The sequence below is a fragment of the Strongylocentrotus purpuratus genome, unplaced genomic scaffold (genome assembly GCF_000002235.5).
Source record: "Strongylocentrotus purpuratus isolate Spur 01 unplaced genomic scaffold, Spur_5.0 spur5_scaffold_13, whole genome shotgun sequence".
NCBI classification, from domain to species: domain Eukaryota; kingdom Metazoa; phylum Echinodermata; class Echinoidea; order Camarodonta; family Strongylocentrotidae; genus Strongylocentrotus; species Strongylocentrotus purpuratus.
The window spans coordinates 16,323,126-16,340,714 of record NW_022145598.1 but is presented as its reverse complement, the minus strand read 5'-3'; the positions used below and the strand labels follow the sequence as shown (position 1 = coordinate 16,340,714).

At 36.5% G+C, this 17,589-nt stretch overlaps 1 protein-coding gene across 1 annotated transcript in view; it reads left to right on the top strand.

Annotated features, from left to right (window-relative positions):
• The first annotated feature begins 8,192 nt into the window (after window positions 1-8,192).
• LOC100888678 overlaps window positions 8,193-17,589 on the top strand; it is a 30,012-nt gene continuing 20,615 nt past the window's right edge. The window contains exons 1-2 of the mRNA XM_003725864.3: window positions 8,193-8,291; window positions 10,165-10,378. Coding sequence (XP_003725912.2) covers window positions 8,252-8,291; window positions 10,165-10,378 — 254 coding nt within the window. The 5' untranslated portion in view covers window positions 8,193-8,251. The remainder of the gene's footprint in view (window positions 8,292-10,164; window positions 10,379-17,589) is intronic.

Sequence of the window (17,589 nt, the reverse complement as noted above, 5' to 3'; positions counted from 1 at the left end):
CAAAATATTAGTGATTTAATATTCTACCTGTATCTAACTCTCTTAATCTTACTATATTAAATAGCCAAATGCCTACTACCAAATGCTAATATTGTGTCAAAAGGAAAATCCACCTTGATATTAAGTTGATTTTAACAAAAGCGGCAAATGAGAGAATCAGGCCGATGAGAATTGAGCCAATTCCAATTAAAAATAAGAAAATTTAGAATTTGTGTAGTTTTATTCAATCAAACACAATTTGGCAACACTGTGACGTTTCTTGAAAGCTGCTCTCCAATTTGATTTGTAGGCCTACATACAATTTAAAAAAACTTTATTCTCTTCATTATTATTGACGGAATATATTTGTTCCATACATGCGATTGTTTATAAACATATTTACAATAGTTGCATTCAGGGTGCATGTATAATTGAAATTTTCTTAAGGGAAAATGAAAATTTCAGTTTTTTAAGTACAGAGCAAATGAGAGGGGACCTCGCTTATTTGTATGTTGAAAACCATTGCTAATAATTTTCAGCAAATTTCACAATATCACAAGGCAACATAAAGCTAAAGTACTGAGAGTTCGGGATATTTTTAATTTACAATTAGGTTGCCTCATGTTTCAGCTGAATAACAACGAACTGCCCCAGGCACTATCTTGTTTGTTTAAGAAAAGAAATCAAGTCCACGACTATCCTACCCGACATGTGTTTTCCTATCACCTTTCTAGAACGAAAACACGCTTTGCTCAAAATACCTTAATATACACAGGTCCTAAGATCTGGAATTCTCTCGATTCTGTGATTTAATGGTCTGTAAGTGTACATGTACTCAGAAGAAAATTGATATATGATTATTTGAATACATATTGTCATTCCTGATTCCTGACTTTTTTTTGTCTCCAAGCTGTATACTTTTGTTCATTACAATGAGTAAATAATGGTATGACCATGCCAACTATGCTTATAATATACTCATATCGAGAACAAACTGTATTGTAATATTGTTTCAATAAGCTGCAGATATATTCCCTTCCTTTTTTTCCTTGTCTTTTGTAGTTAATTGTGAGTATCGGTTCATGTATCCCTGTAATCTTCTTTTCCCTGTTTTAGCGTGTATTTGTATTTTATAAACTTTACTTTTAGTTAATTATATCATTTGTAGTTTAAGGAGCCTACCCACAACAAGCTCTGCTTTTCAATAGGCTCCGCCACTATATCTCTTAAGTTCAACTTAATGGACAATATTCTGAGTAGTGTGTACCGGTGTTGTATGAACATATATATATTATAATCATTTTCAATGTGTTGTTACACTCTTTATAAAATGAGATATTGTGGAAACCAATAAACTTTCTATCTATCTATCTATCTAAAATGGAGAAGACCAATCGACTCATCCATGTAACGATGCATGCTTTGACTCCATTATACTCTACATCTGTTACTATATAAGGCCAAAAAACAAAACATGTTTAGCGTCCTGTTTTTTTTTTAAATAGGAAGGAGGAGGCCTTTTTTTTTTCTTCAAAATGGCCGCTCAAAATGGCCGCTCGGTACATTTTCCGGACAGTCGGGCTATTTTTCAAGATGGCCGCCGGTATTTTTTTTTAAATCAGAAATAGATCATTTTAGCAGTATGTTTAATTCATTAAAGAAAAAAAAAATTAATCATAGTAACAAAATTATTATTAAAAAAAAAAAAAATAGGTGGCCCCAAAAAAGGAAGCGGGCGGGGACGCTAAACATGTATATTTTTTTACTTGGCCTAACACGATTTTTTTTTCCCCGCTACTATTAAATGCCTCTGAGGTTTGAACGCATCCTCGTTTATTATTTTAGTATTTGAGAACGATGCAAACTTAGGACGAGAAAGAGAGAGAGAGAGAGAGAGAGAGTGTGTGTATGTGTGTGGGTGTGGGTGTGTGTGTGTGTGTGTGCGTGTGTGTAAGGGACAGAGGGGAGAGGGAGAGAGATTATGGTGAGTGTGGAGAAAGAGAGAGAGAGAGAGAGGACAGAGAAATAAAGAGGGAGTGTGTGTGTGTGTGTGTGTGTATAAGGGACATAGGCGAGAGGAAGGGAGATTATCATGTTGCAGTTTGGAGAAAAAGAGAGAGAGAGAGAGAAGGAGATATATATATAGAGAGAGAGAGAGAGAGAGGGGGAGTGTGTGGGTGTGTGTGTGTGTGTGTTTAATAGATATAGGCGAGGGGAAGAGAGATTATCATGTTGCAGTTTGGAGAAAAGAGAGAGAGAAGGAAATATATATATATATAGAGAGAGAGAGAGAGAGAGCGAGAGAGAGAGAGAGAGAAAGGGAGAGAGAGGGAATGTGTGGATGTGTGTGTTTGTGTGGGTGTGAGTGTGTGTGTAAGGGATAGAGGGGAGAGGGAGAGAGATTGTTATGTTGCAGTGTGGAGAAAGAGAGAGAGAAATAGAGGGAGTGTGTGTGTGTGTGTGTGTTTGTGTCGTTGTGTGTATGGGTGTATGTGTGTGTGCGCGCAGAGTGATAATCCAGTCAATCAAGCGATATTTAGGGGTAACCCACCACTAATTGCAGAAGAATTTATTCCACTGTAATGCGTTTCAGTAAGCTCCCCTAAGCAACATTAAAAGTCTCAAGATAATAAATAATTTGCATAAAATGCAAATTAGTTATTATCATATGAAAATATACACAATATCGCTATAAAATTGAATCCAGGTACCCGATTGACATTATTTAGGTATTGAAACAAATATTATCTGCGTCACTAAACATGATGTTCACATTTTTGAATTCATATAATTAACAGAAATGGCATAATTTGCATATTATGCAAATTAGTATGATATGTATTGGAAATTAAGATGAACCTACATTCCCCCATGAAAGAAGAAGAAGAAGAAGTGATCAGAACTGCATGGACAGGCTTATGCACAGATCTCATAATCGAGCAAGAGCTCGTGAGAAGTGAAAAGACAAGTGGTGCTTTAACAAGAGGCAAAAATACGACAGAAGTTAAGCGGCTGACCTGGACATTGGTGATCCCATCTTTGTACCGAGGTTAAAGGTAATACAAAGTTTTGGTATGGGGTCATGAATTTGGTTCAAATTAACATATTGGAAGCATATGCGATGCTACAATATTCAGTGATCGTTGTCGATCGGAGTCTAAAGTGATGAAATTGTAAATAATAAACTCTTTATGTTGTATAGCTCCCTCTCAAGGTCAAGAGTTTAATTAAGCTATACCAAATACAAGAAGTGAATTGGCAGCCTCTCGTTTGATCCATTATAACAAATTATGGCAAGCAGAATGGGACAATGCAGAACACGGTAGATTTTTATATGCTTTGCATAGCGACGTTTCAAAGCCCATACATAGACAAGGCCTATCTCGCAGAGAAGAATGCTTGATACAACAACTAAGAGTAGGTAACTGTAGTTTAAATTATTACCTTTTTCAAATTAACCAACACGATACTGGTCTTTGTGAAGTTTGTCAAGAAGATGAAACAATTAAACATTTTATTTTCTATTGTACAAAATACGACAAAGATAGACGTCTCTTAAAAGAAAGGATTAAATTGAACAACCCCAATCTGAAACAATTATTGATGTCTAACCCAATTTTTACTCGTGAATTATTGGGTTACATATACGATACTAATCGTTTTAGATAGCTTTTAAAGCTATCAGGGATCCCCTTAACTTATATCGATCCTGTAATAATATATAAAATGAAGTATTTGCGGTTTTTCCATTAACAATTGCAACTAACTCCCATCTAGCCTTTTATGTGCATTTTATGCAATTTTAATATTGCAGCTTTTTTTTTTTTTTTTTTTTTTTTTTTTTTTTTATAAAACCATATCACTATTAATTTCATTTCACCAAGGAAAGTCGCTCGTGGGCTTGATTTCCGAAGCCCACGCCAAAGCTATACACGAAATTGACTGGCGCAAATAATCTTTGAGATTGAAGAGCGCCATCTAAACGAAGAACCAACCAACCTATAAAAAAATGTTTCTTGACTTCAATAGACTGATTTGCTATTCCCATTTGGAATTTATATATCACAACTGCATATTCAGAGATTTTCGTGGTCGCAGCTAAAATTGTATGGCCGTAGGCGCTATTTGAAATTTATCGAAATTTTTATATTCAATTTTTCACGAAAGCAGAAGTATTTTAGAGGCTAAATTTTATTGTGCTTATAATACATCCACAGGGGCATCCAAATATATCAAAATTTTAAGAATTACTATCCAGCCAATTTTCAAAATTTACCAAAACTTTGTAATACCTTTAACTTTCCAATGGAAGAGATCGCTAAATAAATGTTAAGTGTGATGCGGTGCTCACCAGCGAGACCCTCAAAGAGACATCCAAATCAAGACCAAAGTTGGACATGAAGCCTACAAGTTGATTGAATCACTCAAACAAATGGATCCATTTAGCAATGACCCATCCCTGTATAATATATAGAGTGGTGTAGTACTGCACATGAGAAAGTGAGTGTCGACAAAGCAAAACCTGTATGCCAGACCATAATAGAGTCAATGGTTGTAAAATATGTAAACAGTTCCTCATTCCAAAGGAAAAACCAACCAATTATATTAATGTATAAGATATTGGTTGCCTTTAACAGATATCAATTCTTGTAAATCCTGACATAATTTTCCAAAGACTGAGTCTTATTGGCACCACGACGAGCAGGAAGATCTAGCAGCTCTTTTCAAGTATGAACTTTCCCTTCACCCAACATCATTTATTCGCCAATGCTCGGCTACCAAGAGAGGCTGGGTGATGTTCTTTAGGATGTGCTCAAAAATGATCAGACAGACCCGATAGGTGATAATCTATACTTCTTGATGGTAGAGCACTTTTGTAATGCCTACCATGGTTCAAGGGTCAAATCTTTGAGAGTGTATGTATGTTTAGTATTTTGGCTCATTGGTATTGAAAGGCAACTATTTTATTCAATGGTTGTGAAGATAGACCTGTAATCAAAGATGCTTCTTGATGCAGACACACTGACAGTTCCAAAGAACCAAATTTGGTGTGCACATAAAGCTTTGCTGAACGTGAAGAAAAACAAATGTGACTGCAACGGAGTAATCAAACAAACGGTATTCAATATGCTTAGTACCGTTCTCGAGGAGGTAGACTGTACAGCAATCAATACCACCGGAAATTCGGATATCTTGATTGATAATACAGCATTAAAATAAGTGGTAAACACTGTCCTCATCTGCGATGATACAGATCTGCTGATCATGTTGGCTATGCATTATGCTACGGTCACAAAGGTTCGTACGAACGATAATTTCGTACAATTTTCCATTTTTTTTTCATTGTCTTCCCGAATTTCCATTGTCTGAAAATCGTTGGTACGGCGTTCGTAGCAGTTCGTAATGGCATTTGTGACCGAGGCTTAAGATGTAATTAAGGAATTAAGGAATTAAGGCTGACATAGGAAACACACGGTGTAGGACATTAAGAAGATAACCGACATCTTAAGAAGGGTAATCTCTTATCGGCTACTCTTCTTACGTGAATTGCTTGAACGTGACAGAGTGTTTGGAATAGGGAAACCAGTCGCCCTGAAAAAGTCAAGAAGATTGTTGACTGCCCAGAACTCGCTGAATTGTTCTCATGAACTTTGTGCAGCAAAGAAGAATATTATCAATACATGAGGAAAGGCCCTTGTTCCATCTATAGTAGCAAAAGGGGTAAAGGCATGATTGATCTGAGGTACAGGCACATCTGTTCAAAGGCGGCAAAGAGCAGCATCTGATGTTGATACCTTATCCCCAACATACTATGCTGCTATATACAGAATATAATTGTATGAGGTATCAAGTATTTGGACATGAAATGGTAAATAATGATATTAGATCAAAACCAAGAATATTCTCAGAACAAAGTAGAATAGTGCAACCACATCTGAAATCATCTTCGACTGAAAGAAGGCAAAAAGAAGGAAAAAAAGCACACAAAAACGCTAGTCTGTCATATTCAGACTTGGATTGAAAGACTGCTGGACGTCTAAAACCTGAAGAAGAGGCTGGAAAATCATGATCAGTGAATTCATTGATCGGGACACTTCTGATCGTGATTACTGCTGCTTTATATATTTCATGGATATTTGAATTTGTTTTACTGCTGTTTAAGGAACATGAATGCAAATTCTTTTTTAATTTTGATTTTCTATAATATCATATAAGAACTCCTTTCAAATACACAACAGTATTCTGCCAATACGTGTACTACCTTTATAAATGATTTAATTATGTGTTTTCGTACTTGATTTCTTCATGCTCTAAAAAACACAAATCATAATATTTATCAAGGACGTAACTAAGTCGCACCCTCTGCAAAAGACATAATGACAATCGGATTATATTTTCACTTACCATGAAAACTTGCACTTCATTTGAGCTTTAGTATTTCCATTGTGTTCTTACATACCTAATGCTATGGTCACATTACCCAAAAGTAACCTGCTCGGCGGCCGAGCGGCGAGTTTTTAGCCAATTTTTCCCGGCCACCGAGCGGCGGCCGCCCTGGCACCGCTCGTTTTAAGGCATCGCTCGGTCGCTGCTGAAGTTTTAGCGCGGATATAAATTAGGGCGGCGCCTGCTCACTTTCACTCGCCGCCCAGCCTACGCTCGGTGGCCGGGCGGTCGCCGCCCGGGCCCCGACCTAATCGAGCGTTCACCGTCGAGCGATTTAGGTCTACTAATCGGGCGGTCGCCGCTCTGATTTGTGACCATAGCTTTATACTAGCATAAAGTGCGAATTCCGCGAAAAGCTTCTGCTATGGTCACATTACCCAAAAGTAGACTGCTCGGCGGCCGAGCGGCGAGTTTTTAACCAATTCTGCCCGGCCCGGCCGCCGAGCGGCGGCCGCCCAGGCACCGCTCGTTTTTAGGGCATCGCTCGGTCGCCGCTGAAGTTTTAGCGCGGAGTTAAAATTTGGGCGGCGCCTGCTCACTTTTCACTCGCCGCCCAAAATACGCTCGGTGCCTGGGCGGTCGCCGGCCGGGCACCGACCTAATCGCTGGGCGATGCTTAATTAGAGCAGCGACCTAGCAGGCTACTGATCGATCGGTCGCTGCTCTGATTTGTGACCATAGCTTTAGGCTCATCACTAGTCATTACCATACTATCCAAAGTCTATGCGCTCGCTGTTCTGACCAGTTGTTAAAAGGCAAAGTTTCATAATATAGACTTTAATATGTTGCCCCCTCCCCAACACTTTGTATGGATGGAGCTGATTTGCATTATACAAATGAAATTCAGAATAATATTCTCAAAATGTTTGTAATACGTTAAGATACATTTATAACATAACTGTTAACTTTTGATTTATTTCAATTTAGTTACGTACATGTGCTTTTATGTGGAAAATGTAAATTTTCCCCTAGTGAGAAGAAAGCTGACAGGTGGTTGCTTAACTGTTATTACAGTAACATTATTCATACCCTTACCAAGTTTCGTAATTATTTAAGTATGTGAAAAATAAATTTTTCCCGATCATTTTTTCTTGAGAATGTGAGATTTAAAGCTTACATCTAAAGTATATAACAAAGGGCCTTATTCAACCAGTCTTCCTTTCATGCTTGAATTACGAAAATATATAGATATATATATTAGGCGTGAAGAAAATGGTCTAGGAACGTGAGACCTACCTGTACTTTACAATTTTATTACGAGCTTTCGGCTTGTGCGGCCTTCTTCAGGTTCTGAAGTGCAAACACATACAAAATATAAATACATCGTATGAACAAATATAGATGGCATACAAACTTAATATCACTCAATCATAGTCAAGCATCATGAACATAGCAAAATTAGTACGATAAATACTTTTATATTATATATATATATATACATATATATATATGTATATATATATACAAGGGATATGAATGATTAAGTTGTGAACTGTATGGAGACACTCAGGATGCAATCAGACCTATGCTCAATCACTTTTATGTCTTTCTCTTTAATTAAGGAGTGATTTAAATTGCTCAGTCAAATTAAGAAAAAATTATTTAGTCTTATAATCATTATTATTTGTGAGTTGCTATTGCTCTTTCGCTTCCTCAGAACCAGACATTATTACTTTCGTAAACGACACAAACGTGCCTAGTACTGCGCTTGGTATGCGGCTTGACATTTTAGAAAACTGCATTCGAGAATAGTCTCAAGGAAACTAGAGTTATTTATGACAGTGTTTTAGGCTGTGGTTGGACGTGCTTGTAGAGCTATAGCACCATGTTCTGGTGTTTGTGTCTGTGTGGCTATCTTGTACTCGGTATGTATATTTTGTTTACGATAATAAGTTATGCACGATTTAAAATAGTTTCTTTCTTATTCTTACATGTTCAGGTTTAACAAATAATATCTAGAAATTCTAAGCCAAATCCAAAAGTATATACAATTGTCTTTTTCATACGTTACCTAGTAAGAATGGCTTAATGACCGTAAATTGGCACAAGAAGTATTATTGTCGACTGATATATCAGAAGATTCACCCCCTATCCTCAGGTACGTAAACCTTTATGTGCTTGGTACCACCGGTGAGCAATAAAGTGTTGGGAACCCCCAAAATTTGATGGCAAAATTTCACTTAAATTGATTCATAATTGTAAAGGTGTATACAATTTTGCCATCAATTTGTTTGCGAATTTGGGGCTTCCCAACACGTTAGGGGGGTTATAAAGATAATAATCAATCATAATATCGTAATTTGGATTATTTAGGAACGCTGAAACAACAAGTTCCATAACGCTTACAAAATCACAGAATATGAAGAGAAATCTGAAATACATCGACACAGGACATAAGTACATCACATTTTATTACCGAGGGAAGAGGTAGTTTGAAGGGATCTTTCAAAGTGGCAAGACAAGTTACGTGTAATCCTCTTTTGCAAAGTTGGATGTTGTTCTACGTTTTCGATGGTTTTGGGGGAGTGATACATTCGTCCGTTGTTTATTTATTTATTTATTTATTTATTTATTTATTTATTCGTACGGGGTAGCTCATTCAACATCAGTTGGTCTCCCATGGGGCCCCTAAAAACATACATACATGAATGCAACACAATATGTTCGAATAAAATCTTTCAAAGTACATACACAATAATGCCAAGTAAATAGTTTAAAAAGAGAATGTAAAAACATTGAAGATTATAAGCTGGTGCAAAAACAACAACACAAAATCGGAGCTTTTCACCTCTTTCAAAGCTTATCTATACTAGTTTATAAGAGGGATTAGATCACCCTGCAATGTCACTGGACAGGTGGTTATCTCATCAACTCAGCTCTCAATTATCATAAGAAAAAGAGGATCATGGGGGACCAATGGTCACCAATTAGGCATTGTTTTCTCTATAGAGGGAGCAAGTAGCTACAAGTAGAACAGTGTGGCTTTAACATTTTGGTTGCTTTCTTCGCCTCTTTACACAGACCCTCGTTTGCCACACTTACAATCCCGCAAAAAAATAATACCCTCGCAAAATTACCAATTTGAAGTCTTGATTATACTCTGTGAAACACTGTGAAACCAGTATAGATTAATTTGGCACCGGAAATAGTCAAATAATTTCGAAACCTTTGATACATCGTGTGTATGTATGCCTATCCCGTGGTAATAACAATGCTCCAACACCTACTCAAAATAGATTGTGAAAGTCATTGTACTTTATTCTTTACAATAGCATTTTGGACCATTTATAAATTGATGGTTAAACGAAATATAACTGGGATAGACAAGAGAAAAGTTGCTTCTAAACAAAATCTCCATAGAGAAATTATAAAAAGAATGGAAAGTAAATCAAACATAAAGATGACCAGAAAGCTTTTACCAAAAGAACTGTTGGGTGTTATTTAATTTAAGAAAAGAAAAAAAAAGAGAGGGAAACAAAACTATCAGTATAATTTTTATGTTCATTATGATTCAATTGCTTTGCAAATCAAAACTTAATTTCAATTCTTTGTTATGACAATAGTAATGTCTTTGCGATTATGTAAATTTGATTTGTAGTATTGTATCTTTAAACGTAACCATGTATATATATAATCAATAAATCCTCTGATGAGGCAAAGAAAAAAACAAAACAAAACAATGCTGCACATGTATTTTGCGTGGCATATAACGAGTTAATATTGGTTTTCTTTGATCAGATTTTTCTTCCATCACTTATGGTTTACGGATCCACTCGAACCCGAATGGAAAGGAAATATCCCTAGCGGGCGAGGATGCTTCGCTAACATGTTACTATTCGCCACAACTACCGTCTGCGAACGATTTTGAGGTGATGTACTGGAAGTTCGCGCCAAAAACTAACCTCTCGGCCGAGACTAGTATTGCATCGTACAGAGTATCTACGGGGGTAAGGTGAGATCACTTCAACTTTGTTTTACAATAATTTGCCATATTTTAATTTTGAATAAAACTCACAATTTACAGAATTCAGGACAAATAACTACTAAGCATGCTAACATATTGTTATCTCATATTTTGGCATGGTTGTACAAAATTATTAATTGCATACTGCTTTGGCATAATATTGTGCACGAGAATGTATATCTTTCTTTCTTCTGACCAAGGAACATCATGGAATTTTAAGGCAAATTCTCAGTCTAGTAACCGGGGATTGGGAAAACGGGCATTCTTTTATAAATCGCTTATATTTTTCATGTAACAAGTGTATTAATAATAACAATTAGAACAATTTTTGTTGGGCAGCTAGTACACTGTTGCCTGTATAAAGTTCGAATTTATATTCTTACCTCTTTTCATAAAAATTATTGCGACAATATAAGATATAATCTTGATCAATAAAGTTCACATCTTCTCGGAACTTTATTGATCAGTCTCTATAAGTCTTTAGATTACTCAATACAATTCTGAGAAGATATAAACTTCATCTATTAAAGGTAATACAGAGTTTGGGTATGGGGTCATTAATTTGGTTCAAGCGAACATATTGGAAGCATACGCGATCCTACAATATTCAGTGATCATTGTCGCGGTTGAAATCGAGTCTAAAGTTATGAAATTGTAAATAATAAACTCTTTATGTTATATAGCTCCCTCTCTAGGTCAAGATATTAATTAAGCTATACAACAATGTTTCTTGACTAAAATCGACCGATTAGCTATTCCCGTTTGGAAATTATATATCACAACTACAAATTCTGAGATTTTCATGGTCGCAGCTACCATTGTACGGCCGTAGGCGCTATTTGAAAGTTTATAAAAATTCACCGGTAAATTCTTATATTCAATTTTTCTCGAAAGCAGAAGTTTTTTAGGAGTTAAATTGATGAGTGCTCATAATACATCCACAGGGGCATCCAAATGTATGAAAATTGTAAAGAATTACTATCCACCCAATTTTCAAAATTCCCGAAACTTTGTATTACCTTTAAGAAGAAATCATATTCTCACAATCTCGTCATAAAAAGAATTGAACAAAAAAATACTTGCAACATTAATGGCAACAGAGTATATAAATATACTCTAGTACGGTTTGATAAAAACGGAACTTAAGACACAAAATGGAAACAAATATTCAAAAGCTCTTGAATTCAAGTGCGTCTTGGACACAAATTTGGAACAAGTGTCCTTGAGTCATGATCATGGTGTGACAGGTTAAAAATATCTAATAGAATATTTAGCATAATTTTAGGCCCTGCCAGGATATAAAGACAGACACATTAACGAAGATTTCTTTCTTATGACCAAGGAACATTATGGAATTTTAAGGCAAATTCTCAGTCTAGTAACCGGGGATTGGGAAAATGGGCATTCTGTTCATAAATGGCTTATATTGTTCATGTATCAAGTGTTTAAATAATAACAATTATAACAATGTTTGTTGGGGAGCTAGTACACTGTTTCCCGTATAAAGTTCGAATATATTTTCTTACCTCTTTTCATAAAACTTATTGCGACAATATAAGATACAGTCTTGATCAATAAAGTTCACATCTTTTCGGAACCGTATATTGATCAGTCTCTATAAATTTTTAGATTACTCAATTAAATTCTGAGAAGATATAAACTTCATCTGTTAAGAAGAAATCATATTTTCACAATCTCGTCATTAAAAGAAATTGAACAATAAAATACTTGCAACATTATTGGCAACAGTATATATAAATATACTCTCGTACGCTGTGATAAAAACGAAACTGACTTCAGACACAAGATACAAACAAACAAAGCTCTTGAATTCAAGTGCATCTTGGACACAAATTTAGAACAAGACGTTACTGAGTCAAGATCGGGTTTAACTAAATCTCAAGAATAAGTTTCGTTGTGTTCAAATGGAAATGTCCGGGACAATAAAGACAGCAGTGGCGTACGCAGGATTTTTTCAAGGGGAGGGTTTTCAAATCGGGCCCAAAATTTCGCAACGACTCAGCCAGCCGCTGTATAAGCGGGGGGGGGGGGGGGGGGGGGGGGGGTAAGCGTACACTTTTTTTTTTTACGATTCCCCAAAAAATCGCAACGACTCAGCCAGCCGCTGAATAAGGGAGGGAGGGGGGCATATGGAAACGTTGTATCATCCGCTCAATCTGACTTGCGTGCATAAAACAAATAAGCATTTTTCCATGAAAAAGTAAAGTTTTCTAAAATGTGCGTTTCTTTCCAGCATTGGGGCGCCCGGAAGTCACTCGGGTAACATTTCATAAAGTATAATATAAAAAGACCATATGCAAATTTTCTGTACTTTTGTCCAGCACAATGTCGTCTCTTTTTGCGTTGGAGAAGAGCAAATAGCGAGTTTCAATCACACTTTGGCCGCTCTCGCAAGCTCTCATTCGTTTCACTGTGGTCAAGAGACTTTGGGGCAAGCGGTTAATGAAAATACTAATCGTTAGCTTTCTTCTGGTATCAAACTTATTTTGATTGATTGTATAATTTTGTCGGAATAAAGGAAACAAAAAGGCTCGACCAATAACTTATCAGCGTCTGAATTGACATTTTGACCTTGAATTCCCTGATGCAAGCGCACTAATGACGTCATCTTCGCTAAATCTGTGTCTTTTATCGTAAAATGCGACACTTTCACAATGTTTATACATCTTTTTTTAATTATTAGTAAGATATAACATATTTTTTCTGATATCACTGAAGTTTTGGGTTTTGTTTAATGAGTAATTTTAACATAAGACCCATTTTACTGTTTTAATTTACTGGATCGTACCATTAAAGTCGCAGGGTAGAAAGATGCATTTTCCAACCGCGCCAAATTTAATTAACGTTCCGACATTCTGTTAAATTGGTTCGTGTTGTTAAGAATCCACTGCTTTCTGCTCCAACAAACGTCCACATGCGGAGTCGTTTATCAACTAAATTATTCAAATTTATGGATGCTTCCTAGCTTCCCAGGTGTTTTGTGTTGCTGTTGAAGCATTTCATTCACCTACTATCATGCTTTGTACTCCAATTGCCAGAACGCAAATTTCATTTTGGTTTTATAGTTTCATCGGAGTCGTTTATCAACTATATGTATTCAAATTTATGAATGCTTCCTCCCCAGGTGTTTGTGGTGTTTATGCATTTCATTCACTACCTGTTATTATTCTTTGTACTCCTATTGTTAGAATACAAAATGCATTTTGGTTTTATAGTTCCATGCAATAAGTAAGTCAATAAAAGAGTATGTTCTGCAAAATAAAACAATGTGTGTCCCTATTGTACAATGTAATGTGTCCCCTCATTTTGTAATAGTTAATTTACCCATTCACATAATGGAACTACCTGCCCGATGAAGCCAGTGGCCTATGAGACAAATACAAGCAAACGTTTCCATATGGGGGGGGGGGGGGGGGGGGGGGGGGGGGGGGGGGGTAAGAGGACACTTTTTTTTTTTGGGGGGGGGGGCGGGGGGGTCTCGAAATTTGAAAATTTGACATTTTGTCGTGTTGGGGGGGGGGGGTAAGGTCACCTTTTTAAGGTCACCTATTGGCATTTTTTTTTTTATTATTATTATTTTTTTTTTTTTTTTTTTATTTATTTAAAAAAAAAAAAAAAATCAAAAGGGGAGGGTTTTCCAAAATTACATACAAAAAACATACACATAAAAAAAAAATCGAGGGGGGGGGTAACCGCAAAACCACCCCCCTGCGTACGCGCCTGAAAGACAGACACATTAACAGAGATTGACAGTTAACTACATTTATATAAAACGGAGTAAAAGACAAAAATGAGAAGCAAGAGAGATTGCGGGAAAGATATATATAGACACAGAGAGTGATAGATAGATATATATATATAGAGAGAGAGAGAGAGAGAGAGTGAGAGAAAGAGAGACGGAGAGAGAGAGAAAGAGAGAGAGAAAGGGAGAGGGAGAGATAGACACGAGGGCGGAGAGACGGAGGTGGAGAGAAAGAAAGAAAGAAAGAGGTGGGACACACATTTACATGCAGAGTGAGGTGAGCACCCAAACAGAATAGTCAAAATAGAGAAAGAGATTCCATTGGATCTGGGCAAACGAGAGAGAGAGAGAGAGAGAAAGGTCCAAACTGCATGTGTAAAGGGTAAGAGAAGAGCAGAGTAAAAATACGACGTAAGATAGGACTAGACTGGGAGTGTAAAGTAGATGGGTTAAAAAAAAATAATGAAGTAAACACGAACAGACGACTTTATATAGATAAGATAGAAAGATCATTGAAGAAAGAAAATGGGACAAAGTAATTATGGGTTTTGTATAGCGCTCATATCTGTCAAACTCGACACTTCTGGCGCTCCACAAGACAGTATATCCCTGACATAGCATGACGGCCATTACGGCGCTCTATCATTTCAAGGAATTAACTCCTGCCCCACAAAGGGAATTGAAGAGCCAGAGGTGTCGTGATCACATTTACTTATTTATTTATTTATTTTCAATCTTTTGTCTCAGGGTAGCCCATTCACCAATAAGTAGTGGTCTTCCATGAGGCCCTGATAAACATGAACATATTTACATCAAATAGCATAACGTTTATACAGAACAGTTAAAATAAAATTCAATAGTACATTTAGAAGGATATAACACAACAATAATAGACTTCGCACAAACGAATACTCGTTTGTAAAATAATCATATATCATTAACCTAGTTCAACTGTAATGCATATAGGAAAATATTGATTAAGTCGCAATAATGTGTATAAATTGTGTTAATATTACAGAACATGCACGTAGTGTATGAATTGATGATTTGATTTGATGCAGGAAATGTGAAGGAATAAACAGTTTGTCACGCAGGCAACGAAAGAGGAAGAAGCATCTCACTAACCTCAATTAAAGAGATAAATAAATCAACTTCCTGAGAAAGTGGAAAAGCATGGCTTTTCGATATATTTATTTATATTGCATTATTAGACAATAATTTATACTTTCACTTAGCAATTACAGCGATATCGCTGTTTCGATTTCGAGTGTAAACATTTCCTTTGCATAACCAAAGTTTGTACCGAGCTAATTTGAATACAATATAGGATATTTGATAACCTTATCTGATTGTTTTACCGAATCTTGCTTGATCATTGCAGTGACTTCCTTTTGCAGTGAAGTCCTCTCCGCAAATTATACGTGTTGTTTTGACTATTAATTCACCTATTTACTATTTTTCACTTTGTAAGATCTCACAATAAGATCTCACAGTTTTTAGCCCAGTGCCCCATTTCCACTCCTTCTGTATCATGTTCAGTAATGTGCACAGAGAAATACAATTATGCCTATATAGGCCTAAGTAGTAATGCGCTAGAAAAACGTTTAATCATTATTATCATTATCATTATTATTATTATTCACTCTGACACTTTGTTCAGTTACATGATTACTATTATATCCCTCATGTATTGTTGTTTGCATTGCGATTAGAAAATATAGAAAAGTACTATCTCCCTGAGATAGGTCTTTTTGTAAAGTAATTTGTTGCTGCTGCCCCACTTGCGCGACTTACGCATTGAATAAGCATAGCAAAGTAGGTTACGCGAAATGTCAAAGTCAATGTCAATGTCAAATGAGCGCGCATCGACTGTATTACATGTACGCATGTTGTGCTTTGTAAAATCTAGCTGAAGCTCAACTGTAGGCGGTGTCACACAGAGGCCAAAAATCCGAATTTTAGTTATCCGGTTTTTAATTATCCTCTTTTTGGCTGTCTGACATCAATTATCCCTTCAAAAATCTCTTCAAGAATCCTTCAAAAAACCTCATATGAAGCAAGATAATTGTCTCTTGAAAGGATTTTTCAAGGGTTTTTTGAAGGGATTTTTCTGTCTGACACCAATGTTGAAATAATCCCTTTTAATAAGCATTGTGACATCACACGTTTAAATGCGCGCAGTTAACCCTAATAAGGCCGGGGGGGGGCCATTATGGCCCCCCCCCCCTCCACAATTTTTCCGATTGCTCGGGAACGCATATGGATGGCGCCCCGCCGCTCGCTGACTTTTTTCTTTCGAGTCTTGCGCAACTTTTAAAAGAATTTTTTTGAAAATCGGACCTACGGTTAGAAGGTCACGTGACCTTTTGTCATTGCATGTCAGCCCGAAAATCGCTCATTTTCGTGATTTGTGTACAAAACATATGGAAAAGTCATTTTTCCTAAAAACAGATCAAACATGGGTTATTGGGTCTTGTTTAAAGTTTAGGTGGTTGTTTTGGGAGTCAATATAGTTGAATTGTAGTAAGAAATGAAATAAAACAACAAAAACAATGAAATACATAAGTTAAAAAAACAATGAAATACATAAGAAATTATCAAAACAAGGGATAACATAAGAAATAAGCTGGCTCTTCCAAATTTTTTTGGCATATTATTATTAAGAATGGTCTAATGAATATATGTAGTGAAAAAGAATGTTTAAATATGAATAATATATGATTTATGGGTAAAAATGTGATTTTTATGACTTTATTTGCATAAATTACCATAAATATGCAAATGAGTGAATTTTTCAAAAAATTGAAATTATCATATTATTCTATACACTTCACTTGACATGCGTGCAAATTTTCGCGGCGATCGGCCGCTTCGCGGCCGAGATCTTAAGGGGGGGGGGCTATAATGGCCCCCCCCCCCCGGCCATACTAAGACCTCAAATAGCCCGGCCTTATACGTGCCTTCACGGTTGTTTCATCGCAAAGCATGCCGGGACATAATTCTAGTCCATTTTCACCTTTGCCGTGATCAGCTGTCCTGTTGCAAACAACGGGATTCGTATCGAATCAACATCATAATCTTGTAGTACATAGTCCGCTATTCTGCAGTGATTTTCTTCCAATCCAGTATCATTTGTACGGTAAGAAAACCAAAGTTTGTGGTTATTCATTTTTATGACTAATAAAGCTGATAATACGACGTAATGAGAGTGGGCCGAGATCCAACTTTAGTAAATGTAGGCCTAGACCGAATTTTCCGTCTCTTTCGTTCGTTAGCCTCTTAATATTTTTTCTTATTGGGGTAGGGTCGGCCGGCTCTCTCTTTAGAGACGGAAGCCGTTTATACACATGTCCTTGCTAACGCCACGGCCAGTCCTGGTCGTAGCGTTTTGCCCCCAAAATCCCCCAAAATGTCATTTTACCTCGAGCATGTTATA